Source organism: Myotis myotis, unplaced genomic scaffold, assembly GCF_014108235.1.
Source record: "Myotis myotis isolate mMyoMyo1 unplaced genomic scaffold, mMyoMyo1.p scaffold_m19_p_7, whole genome shotgun sequence".
In the NCBI taxonomy this organism is placed as follows: domain Eukaryota; kingdom Metazoa; phylum Chordata; class Mammalia; order Chiroptera; family Vespertilionidae; genus Myotis; species Myotis myotis.
In genome coordinates this window covers 9,665,224-9,681,281 of record NW_023416379.1, presented here as the reverse complement: position 1 = coordinate 9,681,281, position 16,058 = coordinate 9,665,224, and the positions used below count along the sequence as shown (strand labels likewise).

General features: G+C 45.2%; 1 protein-coding gene across 1 annotated transcript; it reads left to right on the top strand.

Moving 5' to 3' along the window:
- The first annotated feature begins 1,650 nt into the window (after positions 1-1,650).
- Positions 1,651-15,268, top strand: IYD (iodotyrosine deiodinase). The gene is made up of 5 exons (XM_036318097.1): positions 1,651-1,873; positions 8,837-9,028; positions 10,851-11,010; positions 11,318-11,474; positions 13,362-15,268. Exons 1-5 carry the CDS (start codon positions 1,696-1,698, stop codon positions 13,542-13,544), a joined length of 870 nt encoding a protein of 289 aa, XP_036173990.1. The 5' UTR covers positions 1,651-1,695; the 3' UTR covers positions 13,545-15,268.
- Positions 15,269-16,058: the final 790 nt, after the last annotated feature.

Below are 16,058 nucleotides of genomic sequence, written 5' to 3'. Positions count from 1 at the left end.
ATTATATTTTATCATATAAAAAATACAAAGAAAGTACATGCTAATAGGAAAGTATTCAAATAGTATAGATATACATAAGGCAGAAAGTGAATAAGAGGCCTGAGATTGTCAATCCCTTTCCCAGTATCCAAATCCCAGGAGAGTCTCCCAGAGATTTAGTAACCATTCAAAGGGGCGTGGAGATTGGGCAGCCAAGGGCCCTGTGATCTGGGCTTAAAGGCAATGGGGAGGATGTTTGATGCGGAGGGAGCCCATATTGCTCCTGTCTCTTAAGACTGTACCCTTCTCTGGAACCCAGCAAAAAAGGGCCCCCAAGCCAGGCCCAAACGCCTCTCCTCTGATACCAGAATATGATGCAGGTAATCAGGGAAAGGAAGGGGAGGAGAGAAATCTTATTCTCTCCATTGTAGGATAGAAGGGGTAGAATTGTTCTGATAGCAACATTAGGTTTTCTGCCATCAATGGAAATGAAATGATTAAAATGGCCAAGGAATCTGGAGGAACAAAAATCTCTCTATATAAAAGCCTAAGCGACCATTCAACAGTAAAAGCCTAAGCAATCATTCAACCGTTCAACTGCTGGCTATGACGTACAATGACCACCAGGGGCAGACACTCCAACCAATAGGTTAGGTTGCTACTGGGACCCTGTCAGCCCCAAATCTGGTTCACCCACACCAGATTCCCTTTCAATGTGCACAAATCCATGCAGTGGGCCACTAATTTCTAATAATGAGTGATGGAAAAGTATCTCACACCATCCTCCACAGCATCTGCCCTCAGGACTCCTAACTTGGAGGAAAAAGTGTTGGGGCAACAACCACACCAGGATACTTTAGCCCAGTGGTTCTCAACCTTGGCTGCACATTAGAATCGCCTGGGAATCTTTTTAAAATCCTGATTTCTGGGCCTCATCCTCCAGAAATTCTGTTTCTCTGTTACTAATATTGTGGCCTCACCCCATACCAAACAGAATTTCTGGAGGATGAGGCCCAGAAATCAGGATTTTAAAAAGATTCCCAGGTGATTCTAATGTGCAGCCAAGGTTGAGAACCACTGCTTTAGAACGACTGAGAGTAGACAGGTGTATCTGAGCCTTCCAAAATTCAACAGTATGGCATCTCTCTGTCCCCGCACCACAGTCTCTTTGAAGAATTTTACTCTCTTGATTTTTTTCATGAGTGGGAGGCCTGGCCATGGAGATTGTGTTGGTTGTGAAGAAATGGAAAGAGTCCCTCTCCTGGGAATTTTCTCCCAGCAGATCTGAGCTGGTGTCTGGAAATCGGCTCTATTACAAAGGAGTTCTCCGGGCGATTCCTAGCTCCGGGCACATTGAAGACACAGCTCGGCTCTCAGAGAAAACATCCGGGAGGAAGATGAATGCCTTCTACCGCTGCTGGCAGGATCTGGTGCCTGGCCGTGTTCAGCACAACCCTGGCAATCATTGTCTAAGAATGCATTGATTGAGCACACAATTCAAAAAGGTGAATGCACCCGTGCATTACCAAACCCACATCACACCCACCCACTCAGCTGTGACCTTCGCTCCTTGGCAAGTGCTCAGAGCTGGAGTTCACTTGGTTCCTCCAGGCACGCCCCTCTCCCCCTCTTTCCCTCTCCTGGCATTCCGCCTTCCCTCTGTTGACTTAAATACCAGTGTGGGGAGGTGCGCACGCCATTCTCTGACTTGTGAGCATGTATTCCCTCACTCCGGTCTTGATAGCAGTTGTCTGCGTTTTGATCGTGTGGATCTTTAAGAATGCGGATAGAGGCGTGGAGAGAAGGAAAGGGGAGGCGAGAGCCGGGTCCGAGGCTCGGCCCTGGGTGGATGCAGACCTGAAGGACAGCACTGACCTCCAGCAGGTGGAAGAAGGTAAAGCTGTGGGCCACGCTGTGTGGCGTTTTTGTGATGGGCGCTGGCTGATGGCAGGTCAGCTACCTCTGTTACTAACAGACTCATGAGTGACAGGGACAGGGCGTTCCTCTCAGGTGGTCAGCCTTCGCCTGCTGGCACCGGATTCTGAGTAAAAAGCCAGGAGGGCTGACATTTTCCTGGCTCCCACCTGCTGTGGTTGGTGGAACCTTTCTGAAGGGACACATCACAGGCTGGGGGCGGCCGTGGGATTGGTGGTCAGGTGTTGGTCAAGGACTTTGAAATTTAAAAAGCGGCCTCGAAGTAGGGACTTGCTACCTTTGACTGTGCCAGGCCCTGTGGGTTAGAGACAAACGTGGCGGCTGTCCTCAGAGCTGAATGTCTTATTCAGCAGACACGGCAATCAACAGGCAACAGAGGGTAACGAAGAGATGAACCAGGTGGAACTGATCATAAGCTGTTTGGGGAAGGCCTGGGGGTGTGGTGAGGAGTTAGCAGAAGGATGAACCAGGCTTGTCAAATTAGTAGGACATGATTGGCAAGGGTTAGGAGGCATCTCAGGTAAGAGGAGCAAAAAGAGCAAACCCTGGGAAAGATGCTGAGAAGATGGGAGGACGGCACTGACCCGGGGAAGGGTGAAATGAAGTGGGGTAGTGAGCGGGTGGTCAGGTCATGGCTGACCTGGGAAGGAAGAGGTGAATGGGGCAGGCAGGCCTAAGCTGGCAGGTGGATATCCCCAGAGGGCTCCCTAGCTGCCAGAGGGATGTCTGACTGCCAGCTTAGGACCACTCCCCTGGGGAGCAGGCCTAAGCCGGCAGGTGGACATCTCCTGAGGAGTCCTGGGCTGCGAGAGGGAGCAGGCCTGGCTGAGGGACCCAACCCCCTGAGTGCACGAATTTTATTATTTTATTATTATTAATAATAGTAATAATAATAATAATAATAATAATAATAATAATAATAAGCCTGGCTGGCATGGTTCAGTAGTTGAGCATTGACCTATGAACCAGAAGGTCACAGTTTGATTCCTAGTCAGGGCACATGCCTGGGTTGCAGGGTCAATCCCCAGTGTGGGGCGTGCTGGAGGCACCCAATCAATGGTTCTCTCTCATCATTGATGCTTCTATCTCTCTCTCCCTCTCCCTTCCTCTCTGAAATCAATAAAACTATATTAAAAAAATAATAATAATTACAAGTAGCACTACGGGATCCAGTGTCACATTTTACATGAAGTAAATTAATTTAGTCTTCATAATAACATAGTGAAGTAGAGACTGTTATTTCCCCCCATTTTGAAGATAAAGAAACTGAGACTCAAATATGCTAAGTCACTACCTGAGCAGGTAGTGTTCGAGCGAGGACCCGGCCAGCCTGGTTCCAGGGCCCAGGCACACAGCCAGCTTGCTAGGCTGCCTTTGCAAAGGGGAATGACCTAGAACAGAGGTGGCAGGAGATGGCCTGCAGGGTTAAAACTTCCCTGAGAGCTCAGAGGCAAAGTGCATGGAGGAAAGGCCACTGGATTTGAAGACCTAAGAGTTTATGGCAGTGGTTCTCAACCTTCTGGCCCTTTAAATACAGTTCCTCATGTTGTGACCCAACCATAAAATTATTTTCGTTGCTACTTCATAACTGTAATGTTGCTACTGTTATGAATCATAATGTAAATATCTGGTATGCAGGATGGTCTTAGGCGACCCCTGTGAAAGGGTCGTTTCACCGCCAAAGGGGTCGCGACCCACAGGTTGAGAACCGCTGGTTTATGGGATACAAAAGGTATTGATAAGGCTGGTGGGGAATCAGATACCTCGGGTGGCAGGGGGAGAGGGACTGAAGGTTAGGGACACAGAGCAAAGCTCTATGGTCAGTTCTGGTTCTCTAACCTGATTATTCTTTTCCCCAAATCCTCTACCTCTTCACTCTCTAGTCCTCCCACCGAGGAATGAATCTGATGCATAGTGGCCCCCTCAATAGCCATGTGCAGATATGCCCTGAATGAAGAGTTCACAGTCTCTTGTTGAAATTTTTGTTGTTTACACAAGTGAGAACAACTGAGGTCACACAGAGGGTAGGGGAAAATTAATGTTTAAACTCAGTCTCCTCTGCCACCCAAGTCCCAGCTCCTAACCACTGGCTGGGGGGCCATGGTCTAAGAGAGGACCACTGCGGGCACTGCAGGTTTGGAAGGGGCATAATTGGAGAAGAGAAAGGGTTCCATTACTGAAGAAACACAGAGGTGTTTGTGATGACAGCAAGTAGATACCAGCCAAAACCATTTTGAAAACTAGCAGGAAGGGACAAAGCAGTAAAATAAGTGTTGTAGGCCATTCTAGTGGGAGTTAAGGATAGTATGGGTACCAATCCCACCTCCTCCAGCTCTGACCCGCAGAGAATTCCTAGTTCACATTCAGAGACCAGGAATCAGTGTGTGTGTGGGTAGGAGGTGGGGGAACGGTGGGCCGTTAGAGGGGCCCTGCTCCTTTGTGTCGTGTCAGACACAAGCTCTTCTGAGAACAAGTCAAGTATGGTGTCCTGCTAGTACTTTCAGTTCCCTATTCTTCTGTAGCCAAGGTCTAAGGAGAAGTTGCAATGTTTATCTCAAAATAAGAGCCTCAGAGTGCTCCCATAAAATGTCACAGACTCATGGACGTTCCTGGAAATGGAAATAGAAAAAGGGTAGTGTTGCTCTCGTCAAGGTTCTTCATCTGGGTGCCCCAGACTCCCCACCCCCACCCACCCCTGTTGCTGCCCTTGAAATAGTCTAGACCACAGCTAGGGAGGTAGCTGACTGAGAGGCCACGCAAGAGTCAGAGTGATGGTCGGAAAGGAGGCGTCCCCAGGACAGGTGTTGAGCCCTGAAGTCGCTCCCAACCTCACCTTCAGAATCTGACTACAGTGCTAGCCCATCTCCCTCTGCCTCATTACATTGCTCCTAGAGGCTCCCAGAATTCGCAGGGAGGGAACAAGGATGCCATGACACCAATTGGCCTGTAGATTCATAGCTTGAAAATATTTGGCCTTCTTGCCAAAATTTTGGAGCAGAATCAGAAAACACAAAAGAAACTTCTGTAGAAATGCAATAAAACGAAACAAAACACTTTCATGTTAAGCATTAAAGGAGAGACGTGACCTAGAATTACTTGGCCATTAAACCTAATTATGGAGCAATTTTGTGTTCCTTGGCATTAAAGCAACGATAAAAGGTGAATTACTCCTGGTATCAAGAGCCAACCCCAAGTGTGGGAGCACAGGACGTATATTAGAAAGCAGACGGCAATAGCACACATTTGTTCTGGAAATGCACGGGCTTCACAGCTCGAATGACTCGCCAGGGTGACTGGGCTGGCCTAGGATGGAGGCAGGACAGCTGTGCAGTTTCCAGAGGTGGTTCTCTTTCCTCTTGGTGAGGACCACCTTCCTGGGGGCCCTCAAGAGGTCAAGGGGAAGGAGAGAGAATTGGTGCCTTTTGCATTTGTGTTGGTCGCTGGGTACTGTCTCTGAGCCTGGCTCTTTCCCTCGGCGGGACACAGACCTTCAGGCCTGGGAGAGGCTCCAGAAACAGCAGCCCCCCTTCATGGCCCCCTCCCCACCTTGCACCGCTCAGATGGCCCTGCAGGACAATCCAGCCAGCAGTGATTAGGCCAGTTCTTCATTCTGCTAGACTCCAGGGAGAGCACCTACCTGGACTTTAGAAGCTGCAGAAATTGCCAAGTCATGCCTGTAAGCTGCCTTCCTGTTTCTATAAATCTGGTTGAATGGATCTTAAGAGTTGGTAACTTACGTTCAGTTCAGGAAGCATTTCATGGTCTTGCTCATTGACTGTGTACTGATTACAGAGGCTGCCAGACTGCCTAACAAATGGGGAAGGAAGTCTCATTGGTGTTAAAAGTCTTTATTGGCACATTTGAGGAAGTTCAGGGTTGGTGATGATGACATCTGGGTTTGATTCAGAATTTTTTGCTGGAAAGCTGAGAGCTGATTGTCGCCATTCCCCCCTCTCACCTACTTCCTTTTAAGTTAGTAACTGGGCCTTCTCATTAAATGTGTATAGTCCCGGGCCAGACTGCCCTGGCTAGCAAAATGTCCAAAGAAGTTTCTCACTAAGAGCTGTGAGCAAAGTGGAACCTGCTAGTATTGTAGCTGGGTTCCCAGTCCCTTTGGAGTCAGTCCCCCTTCATGGGAGTCCCCTCCTGCCTTCCTCCTCCCCGTCCCCAGATACCTAGGAGTGAAGTGTGTGGGAGCCAGTATCAGAGAAGGTCCATCCTCTCCCTGAATTCCACCTGGAATGTCCCAGACCCTCAGGCCCTGGATCTCCTTGCTCTCTTCCCTCTGTTTCCATGGGTAATTCTCATCTTTATGTGAGGGCGCCCAAAGTGACATCTCGCCTCTTGGACATCTATTTTCTTTCTTTTTAAAAAATTTATCTTTACTGTTGAAAGTATTACAGATGACCCCTTTTTTCTTCCCACTGACCCCTTCTAGTCCAGAACTGGCTCATGAGACCACCTGTGGCACTGAGCCTCAGGCCCATGGCCTCCTGCTTTTTTTGTCAGTGTTTTTCCTTCCCACTCACACCTACTTGCCTATGGAAATCACCTCCCCCCCCCGCCCCCCCCCCCCCCCGCTTTTTTTCAGTGATTTCTCCACCTCCCAACCACTTACCCAATGTATTAGTTGGGGGCAGCCTTTTTTTCCTTCCAAAGATCTTTTGATTCTTCATTTTGTAGATCTGCCTCTGGGCTTTTCTCCCCAAATTCTATTCCCCTCACTTTGTCAGGTGGGGTAGCTCAGCTCCTTTTTGCAAACAGTCACTCCTATGCTTGAAAAACCAGGAGCCAGGGACACAGCAACACAGAAAAGCCATCAGAGGTTTAAAACTGTGTCTCCTCTTCTTCCCTCAACAGTTTTGGGAGGGAAAGTGAACAACTCGAGGGAGAGTTGTTGCTATACCGCTTGGAGTGGACTGGGCTTCGGGGGGTGGGGGTGGTACTTTCCACTGATTGGGATTATGCTCTTTGCTCAGAAGAGGAAGTACCCATGGCTAGTTTTGTTCACACTTTCAGTTCTCGTTGGAGTGTTTCAAACTCTAAATCTTTCTCGAAAGCCTTGATATTTTAAATATGAAATAGGAATGTGAAAAATTGGTTTTGTTGTTGTGCTTTGAAAAATAGTAACATGGCAAGGACTTCATCACTAAAGATCTAACCCACTTAAACTAGACCTTACCCACTTGAACTTTCACCCCAGTGAGAACATGGCTGTCTTCTCTCTTTCTTCAGATGTTCTAACCTCACAGTTCTTGTCACCTGATCCATGTTTGATTTCTTTGGTAATTCATTTCTATGGCCTTCTTATTTTTAAAAATTGTGAGATGTAATATACTTATTGAAAAAGTGTATAAGACATAGAAGAATGGCTTAACAAATAATTTTAAAGCAAATATCCATATAATTATCACCTAGGTTAAGAAATAAAAAATTTTAGCACTCCATAAAACCCGCTATGTCCCTTTCTAGTAACAACCTCCTCCTGACCCTACAGAAATAGTTATTACTTTGAATGTATGGGAATTATTTCTTTGCTTTTATTTACAGATTTATTGCCTATGTATGCATTCCTAAATGATAGAATCATCATGTTAAAATTCTTTGGACTTGCTTCTTTTGCTTAACATTATACTTGTACAATTCATCCAGGTTAGGCATGTGACTGAAGTTCATTCATTTTTCACATTCAGATAAAATGCTTTCATGTATATATTTCATTTCCAGAGGATATCACAATTTATTCACTCTGCTATTGATTAACATTTGCATGCACATTTTAAATTGCTTTCTTAGAATTTCTTATAATTATTATTTATAATTTAATATAATTAAATATTAATATTATAATATGTAATGTAATGTTATATTATTTTATAATTTAATATTATAATAACTTTATAAAGTGACGCTTAATTTTTAAAAATGTGATATTGATATGCTTATGAGATGAATGGTATAACTTGTCTAGCCTTTTACTTTCAACCTCTCTAAATTCTTATGTTCTAGATGTGTTAAGACAAAAAAACAGGCCCAAATTGGAGTCACACATGCAAAGCTCCACATCACCAAACCTAATTACAGTTTCAGATCCCCCAGAAATGGAATCACAAACCAGTTGACCAGGAATCGCCTGATCGGCACTAGTGAGGTCATCCGCCTGATAGACCCTGCCATGTCCTAAAAGAATCTAACTTTGCAATTACCAATCCAGTTTTTTGTCTACAACAACTTCCTTGCTCCTGCTCCCTTCTGCCTACAAAAGTCTGTCACTTTGTACAATTCCTCAGAGTAACTATGCTTTACACTTGAAACTCATAATATTGTATGTCAACTATACTTTCTAATAAAAAACACAGTAGGGCTTAAACATGTAACTCATTGGCCTGTATCAGGAGCATTTAGTCCACTGGTATTCGATGCAATTATTCGTGTTGCTGTTAGGATTTAAGTTATTCTTATTAGTCTTCCTGAGGTAATATTTTCCCCTCTGACTGCTTTTAACATTTTATATTTTATCACAAAAGGTGTGGGTTTCTTTTTCTTATACCGCTTGGAGTTGACTGGGCTTCTTAAGTATGTAGGTTTGGTATTTTTCCTCATTTCTGGGAAGGTTCCAGACTATGAGATTCCCCATTGTGTTGGGGCCTGAGCTTTGATTTCTGTCCCTCTTGATTCCTGGAAATCTAAAAATGGACATTGACATGTGTAGGGATTGACAAACACAATTAGGGAAAAGACAGCTTCTGTGATGCTTTACCTCTGTAGGTTCATATTTTCTCTTTAGTTTTGGCCTGGGAATTTCTTACTATGTTGTCAACAACTCATAAAGTTTTGAGAACTTTATCTCCTTCTCCTAAGTGGCCACCTGATGACTAAGAGAGATCATTTAATTTGCTACTTTTCTTGTTCTTATTTGCAGATGCTGATGAGTGGCAGGAGTCCGAGGAAAGTGTTGAACACATCCCATTCTCCCACACCCGGTATCCTGAGGAGGAAATGGTTATGAGATCCCAGGAATTTTATGAGCTTCTCAATAAGAGACGCTCAGTGAGATTCATAAGTAACGAGCAAGTCCCAATGGAAGTCATTGAGAATGTCATCAAAACAGCAGGTCTGTAATCGCACACTGGGTCTTTGAGAATGTCAGCTGCATTACTGCTATGACAATACTGAGCAATGTTGAAGCTCAAACACGGTGAAGGAAGCCTAGAGTGATAAGCTTACCTGTAAAGTCTAACCCAGGTGCTGACTGACGGCCAGAAACATAATTATTCCCACTTTCTATAAACGTTTGCCTATTAGAAACTCCTTGGGAGCAGATGTGACAATAGTTCAAAACTTCTGAAATGACTGAGCATTATGAACTTTCATTAAAAACAGAAATTTCTGAACACACTATTATACATTGGAAGATAAATATTTTTCTTTCTTCTCCCCTTAAAACACCTCTCTCTCTCTCTCTCTCTCATTTATATATTTCTCTTTTTGGAACCAAGTCTCTTATATCATACTCCACAATGCTCTAACACTATATTCTGATGACCTACCAAATTTACTTGTGTGAATTTTCAAAATAAACCAAACAAGTAACACTGATTCTCAATGTAAATTGCTATCTCTACAGAGAAAAGCAAACAAACAAAAACCCAAACAAACGTGAGAACTACAAGAAAGTGGGAGGAGAAATAAGAGCAAGCCCCTTATTTGAGAGTCTTCTGTGACTGGAGTTTTATTCATTTCAATTAAGAGTACAAATGCACCAAATTGTTGAGTCCTTTATCTAACTAGTAGCAGTTATTAAATTGCTTCTGTGCATATTATCTGTATCTATATATGTGTGTGCACATGTGATGCTTAGATAAATTTGGTAGAATTAAAAATATTAGGGATGAATTTATTTCTTAGGATAGTGACGCAAATATTTATTGGGCAGATAACAGGTACAAACTGAACTGGAATCCCTCTATGTAGAAATGTGTGCTTTATGTTTAGCTTCTGACTTGCTAAAGCATTTCACAATTTAATCATGCCCCCTCAACCATGAGGAGTCGTGGGTGGCAAACAAGGACGTCGTCAAGGCTGGAGGCCTGAGCCCCCCTCATGTAGAGTTTATGCCATTAAATAACTCAGTAGGAAGAAAGGAATAGTTGCTTCTGAAATATCCCACCAGAGCGTCACTGTGGTCTAGGAACAGTGGGGCCATTTCTAGGACTTAGGGGTGATCCGATCCAGATCAGAAGCTGGCCCAGGCCATGGCTGGATCCTAAAAGGAAATGCAAGCTCCTTGGGCACCGAGATGTACTATGAAGCTTTGTCGGGGTCCCTGGGATGATCAAGGTGTGGGCTGAGTGCTCCCGAAGTCTGTGAGAGGCAGAAGACACACTGATGTGTGTATTGAGCAACCAGGACCAAGAGTTCTTGTGTGTCCCAATGAAACCACAAGCCCCACAGTCCATACTCAGAGCTTTGGTGTTGGCACTAAACAATTTAGAGTTCCATTGCCTTTGGAGGAGTGTTTTAAAAACGACTTAACCATTTACATTTTACCATAAACTTTATGACTTCATCCTTTTTCAAGGATATCAAAACGATGACATTTTGGAGAATTTGGGCTATCAGAATTCCCCCTCTGAGTTCCCTCTGTGGTCCTGATTCAGTTCCTAGGGACATTTTTCTCCCACTTAGTTCGAGAAGCAGTGCTAGGTCCCTCCAGCCCTAGATCCACTGGCCTTGACCTCAACCAGCGGATGCAGAGCCTCCTACAGTGAGGCCGAATGAAAGGAGGCAGCAGCCACACACCAGGGGCTGCCGCCAAGCGCTGTTTGCCAGAAGAGGTAACTTCATTTTCAGCAAGTGTGAATCTCCCTCTATATTCTTAATTCACAGTCTCACATTTCCCTGCAGTTTTAATTTCTGATTTTAATGGGGGACAGGAACAGCCCCCAGTGGGGCCCACACAGAGCCCTGGACCTTCGTGGTTGTGAAGGACCCGGACATGAAGCACCAGATCCGGGAGATCATTGAGGAGGAAGAGAAAATAAACTACTTGAAAAGGATGGGACAACGATGGGTCACAGACCTGAAGAAACTGAGGTACAAACGGTGGTGGGGTGAGGGATGTTTGGTTTGACTTCTTACAATGAAACAACGATGGCGTCAGTTTCCCGGTTTTGTTTAGGTGTTCAAATGTTTGAACCTGCCTCTGTGAGGAATTATGGAAGTTAGGCCCGGTCTCACCACTGTATTGCCTTGAGCATATATATCAGGTCTGGGTCAAATCTTAGCTTTGGTCTTCTCATGGCAAAACCTTGTTATTTGCAACATAAATAAGCGAAGTAGTGAAAAGAACAAAAAATCGTAAGAGCAAATATTCTCTGAAATTTCTTTTTCCCCCCTTCAGAACTAATTGGATTAAAGAGTACTTGGACACAGCTCCCGTTTTGATTCTCATTTTCAAACAAGTACACGGTTTTACCGCCAATGGCAAAAAGAAGGTCCACTACTATAACGAGATCAGTGTGTCCATCGCGTGTGGCATCCTCCTCGCCGCCCTGCAGGTAGGTCAGCCTTACCTGGCCCTGGAGAGAGAGGTGATGCTTGGGGGCCAAGCGGTGGCTGTATTCACAGAGGGCAGCTGCGTTTCTGGTTCAGGGACATTTGGAAATTGTTATTGTAAAGTTGAATTCCCGAGGGAGGTAACTCTGATGTGAAAACTGACTCTGAAACCAGGCGGGGTGAGTACAATGGTTCAATGAGCTGGAATTCTTCCTGGAAATTCACCTGAAACATCATTGCAGGCTCAGAAGAAAGGCCCTTCTGTTTGCCTTCATCTGTGACATGTGAAGGTCAAGGGTGTTGGGAGACACACACTTTCAGAGCCTGGAAGTTCCAGGGACTGGTTTCCTAGCTGTGTTTGCTGTTGTCTGCGCTGATGAAATGCTTCAAAACTATAAGGGGGACTCTATCACTGAGCTCCTTTCCTGAGAAGTTGAGTTTACATTGTATTACATTGTATTGCATTAGAAACATGTTCATGTACTTAAAGAAGTCCATCTACCTAGTAGCTAGAGCAATACTAAGCATGAAGCAGAGTAGCTGAGGTATGCCTTTCACCTGAGTCAGTCATTCCCTCAACAAATCCCCTCCGAGTTTCTTCTCTGTGACAGATCCTGGGAGGCCCCAGGAATAGTCGCCTCATGAACTGTGTGTTCTGGTGGGAATTGGGGTCTTGGGGTGGAGAGAGACAGTAAACCGGTAAACAAGTCAAGCCAACAAGACTATCAGAGTGAGTGCTCATACTGCCAAGGAACAATAAGTCACTGTGGGCTTCTTCACTGTCTCCAAGAAAAGTCTGCACGTCAGAAACACCTCACAAAGTATGGTCACTGTTGCACAAAAGAGAAATAGATTACTTGAAAATTTGTCCTAAAGGAGCTGAAATCTTTTTTTCCCCCCTCCTGATTCTGTACACTAATAAATATAGGAATCACTGTGTCGCAGGGCACCTCCATCCATCTTTTTTTCCTTTTAAATAGTTTTCTATTTTTCAATTATAGTTGATGTACAATATTAGATTAGTTTCTGGTGTCCTGGGAGAAGCGCGCTCAGGTCACAAGTGGCCTCCAGGCCTTTGACTCAGCAGCCTTTTGCCACTTTAGTGTTGACTTTGCTGCCCTCTAGCGTTCCATAAGGCATCATTCTGAGTGCAGGTCTTGATTTGCCAGGGAGGAAAGAGACATCTCCCAAAGCCCCCATCTGGACAGATGGCATAGTGACGAGTTGTGCTGGACTCTCAAAGGCAGTTCCAGAACTTTCTGGCTCAGGCTTGGCGGTGATTGGAAAAGCAGGGGAGGTGGGCGCGGGGATGGAGGGTGGGGGGTTGGGGGAGGGGAGACAATGGTGGAGAGGGCCAGCGGTGGAGAGGGCCAGCTGCGGAGGTGCCTTAAGGCTACACATGATTTTTATCAGCTGTTTATGATCTGGGGGGCTTGGGGAGAGGTTGATGAAGTATTTTCTCTGCCTCCCCCCTTGGCTGCTGGGTCCTCTCTCACTGGATGTGGGGTTATCAGCTGGGGGCAGTGTTCTGTCCATGGTTGGATCATAGGAACCACTTGGGTTTTTTGTCATTCCTTTAGTGTAGTTGGATTCCCCAAAATTCTTTCCATGAAATAATAACCATTCCTATTTCTTAAGCTTAAAGAAAGGTAAGACTGGCATTTTTCTTCTTCAAGAACCTCTCCACTGTTTGGTTAAAAGAAGGTGGGGGCTGGGGGGATTGAGGAGAGCAGGCAAGAGTCACGATGCCCCTGTGCCTCTTTGCTGCCCAACGTCCGGGAACGGAAAGAACAAGCAGGTCTGACGGGGACTGCAATGTCCCCAGCCTTGAAGCAGAGCCGGACATTGCTGCTGAAGTTTCCATGTACTCTTTTCCTCCCCCGTTTTAGAACGCAGGCCTGGTGACGGTCACTACCACTCCTCTCAACTGTGGCCCCCGACTGAGGGTGCTCCTGAGCCGCCCCACAAACGAGAAGCTGCTGATGCTGCTGCCCGTCGGGTATCCCAGCAAAGAGGCCACGGTGCCCGACCTGAAACGGAAACCTCTGGATCAGGTCATGGTGACTGTGTAGGCGGGAGACCAGCAGGGAGATGCTGGAGGGGATGTGGCTGCTCCCATCTCCTGCTCCTCTGGGGTCTCTGGCTGCCCTTTCTCTGAGCTTAGGTCCCCCAGCACTCCACGCCGGGGGGGGGGGGGCACTCTGTGTGCAGAAACCTTTCCACATTCTCCAGCACTTGGAGTCTGAGACCCCTGCTTCTGATAGTGTGATTCGGGGAACATAGAGTAAGATCAGCAGGTATGCGCTCTTCCATTTCTCACCCACTTTGGAAATGGATTACAATTTTACTAAAAACATGCCCTGGTGTTTAAGTGTTTTAAATTGTTCCAGAAAAAATCATGGCTGATTTTTTTTTTCTTTTACTTAAAAAAAAATCACATAAAAAGCACAGTCATCAGAAAATGTAATGTAGTCGCAAGAATCCAACTCTGTGATGATTCTTGAATTTAAACTTAGACGAATCAAATGGCCCTCTGCCCCTAGGGTTTCTGGTGGTTTTTAGGCAAAGAATGTGCTTTTTGAGCTACTCTTTTACTGAATTTCATGAATATTCTGTCAGTTTTGAATAATTAACCATTGAAAAATTAAAATGTCACACAGAGCAGAACAGTGCAGGCTTGAGTAGGGAGGTTGGATTGGCAACTGTCTGAACATATACGTGGTTAGTCACACTGTCTGTTGTTGGAGTGGTGTATTGGAGCGGCTCACATCAGCATGTGGAAGCTGATTATTAAATATTCAAGAATTGGTGAGCCAGTTGCTATTAAACTATTTGTTGCTTGAAAATGCCCACAGTGGGAGCATTTATACCACCATAATCAGCAGACACTACAAATCAGGACTTTTTTTTTTCCTTAAAGAGAAATGTGTTCCACTCACAGCACTAACCATGGCTCCCTTCTTTTCTACTCCATCCCATAAAACACATTTATCCCTTCTCTTCAGACAGCAGTCAGGCTGCTCAGAGCTGATGGGGTCCCGGGTGCTAGGTTGGGAGTGCCAGTCTTTCACCTGTCACACCGTTTTCCCTTTCAGGGGGACTGTACTCAGAGGCGCACTCAGAGATCACATAGTTGTTCATGAGGCAACTCTACTCACCTCTTTATCCCCTTCTCCTGTGCCCTCCCTCAACTTTCTTCTTTCCCACTCAGTTCCCTCAGGATGACCTCTCCTGCCTCTTTTCATTCCACCTGTGAGCCACACGACTCGAAAAAAGCCCAAGTATCACTGTTGAGAGTCAGAGCTGGTGACAACTCTGTGTCAGAGAAAAGGGAGACTTTTCCCCTCTGACATATAATTAGATATTACATTACAGGTACCCAAGCCCTCCACCTCCGAAGTCCTTTGAAGTACCCAGAAGTCTCTCTTAGAATCTCCCAAATCTTCCATCCCTATCTTCATTTTCCTTTAAACATGCTTTCCCCCAAGTCTATACATTTTAATAAATACAAACTTTCTTGCCTTTTATTTCTATTCTTTTTGTTAAAAAAAAAAATCATTAGTTTTGTGATAGGTATTTGTCCTGTATTCTTTATTGTAAATGAGCTTGGCTCAAAGTACATATGGCTATTAGACCTAGGTGGGCTGGAATGGGAATCTAACCACTGCACTTCATAGTGTATTTAATGGGAAAAAGACGCTATTAGTTCCAAATATCAGGATAATAAACACACTTTGGCATCACAGTGCAAAAAATTGAAGTTAAATAAACTTCTATTTTTTATGTTTAGAAACTATTTGTGCCCAGGGAGCTCTTTGGTGGTTTTAACTCACTGTGCTCAGGTGGGCTGAGAACTTGGCCTTTGGGGTATGGAGTGGAGAGGGTCTGCGTACAGTCATTCAAGTACAAAGCCACTTGGGAGGAAAGAAAAGTCTAGAGTGCGCAGGAGTTAGGGGCCCTCAAGGAAAAGAGTGCAAAGGGCTGGCCACCCTCCAGATCACCAAGGCCGGAAACAGCCCTGATTTGTCAGATGCCGAGCAGAGGTACAGACACGAATTTGGGACGTGCTGCAGCCAGCTTTCTCTCTGGGGGATGGAATTAAAACTAATGCGGTCCCCAGAGCACAGCACAGATGGACCTGATTCAAGTTTTTCTTCAGGCATTCGACAGCTGGAGGCTGTGGAAGACAATCTTTTAAAGCCTCATTTTCTTCATCCGTAAAATGAGGATACATGTAGCACTTATCTCAGAGTTCCTGAGGCGATTGAATATGATGATTCACCTTGCTCAGTGGTTGGCAAACTCATTAGTCAAATATTAACAGAGCCCAATAGCAATAGTACAACGATTGAAATTTCTTTTGAGAGCCAAATTTTTAAAACTTAAACTATATAGGTAGGTACATTGTTATTAACTTAATTAGGGTACTCCTAAGGCTTAGGAAGAGCCACACTCAAGGGGCCAAAGAGCCACATGTGGCTCGCGAGCCGCAGTTTGCCGACCACTGACCTAGCATATGGTGGTGAACACGGTAAGCTTTCAGGGTCGGCTCCTGATATTATGGTTAGTACTGTTGTTGCTACTAT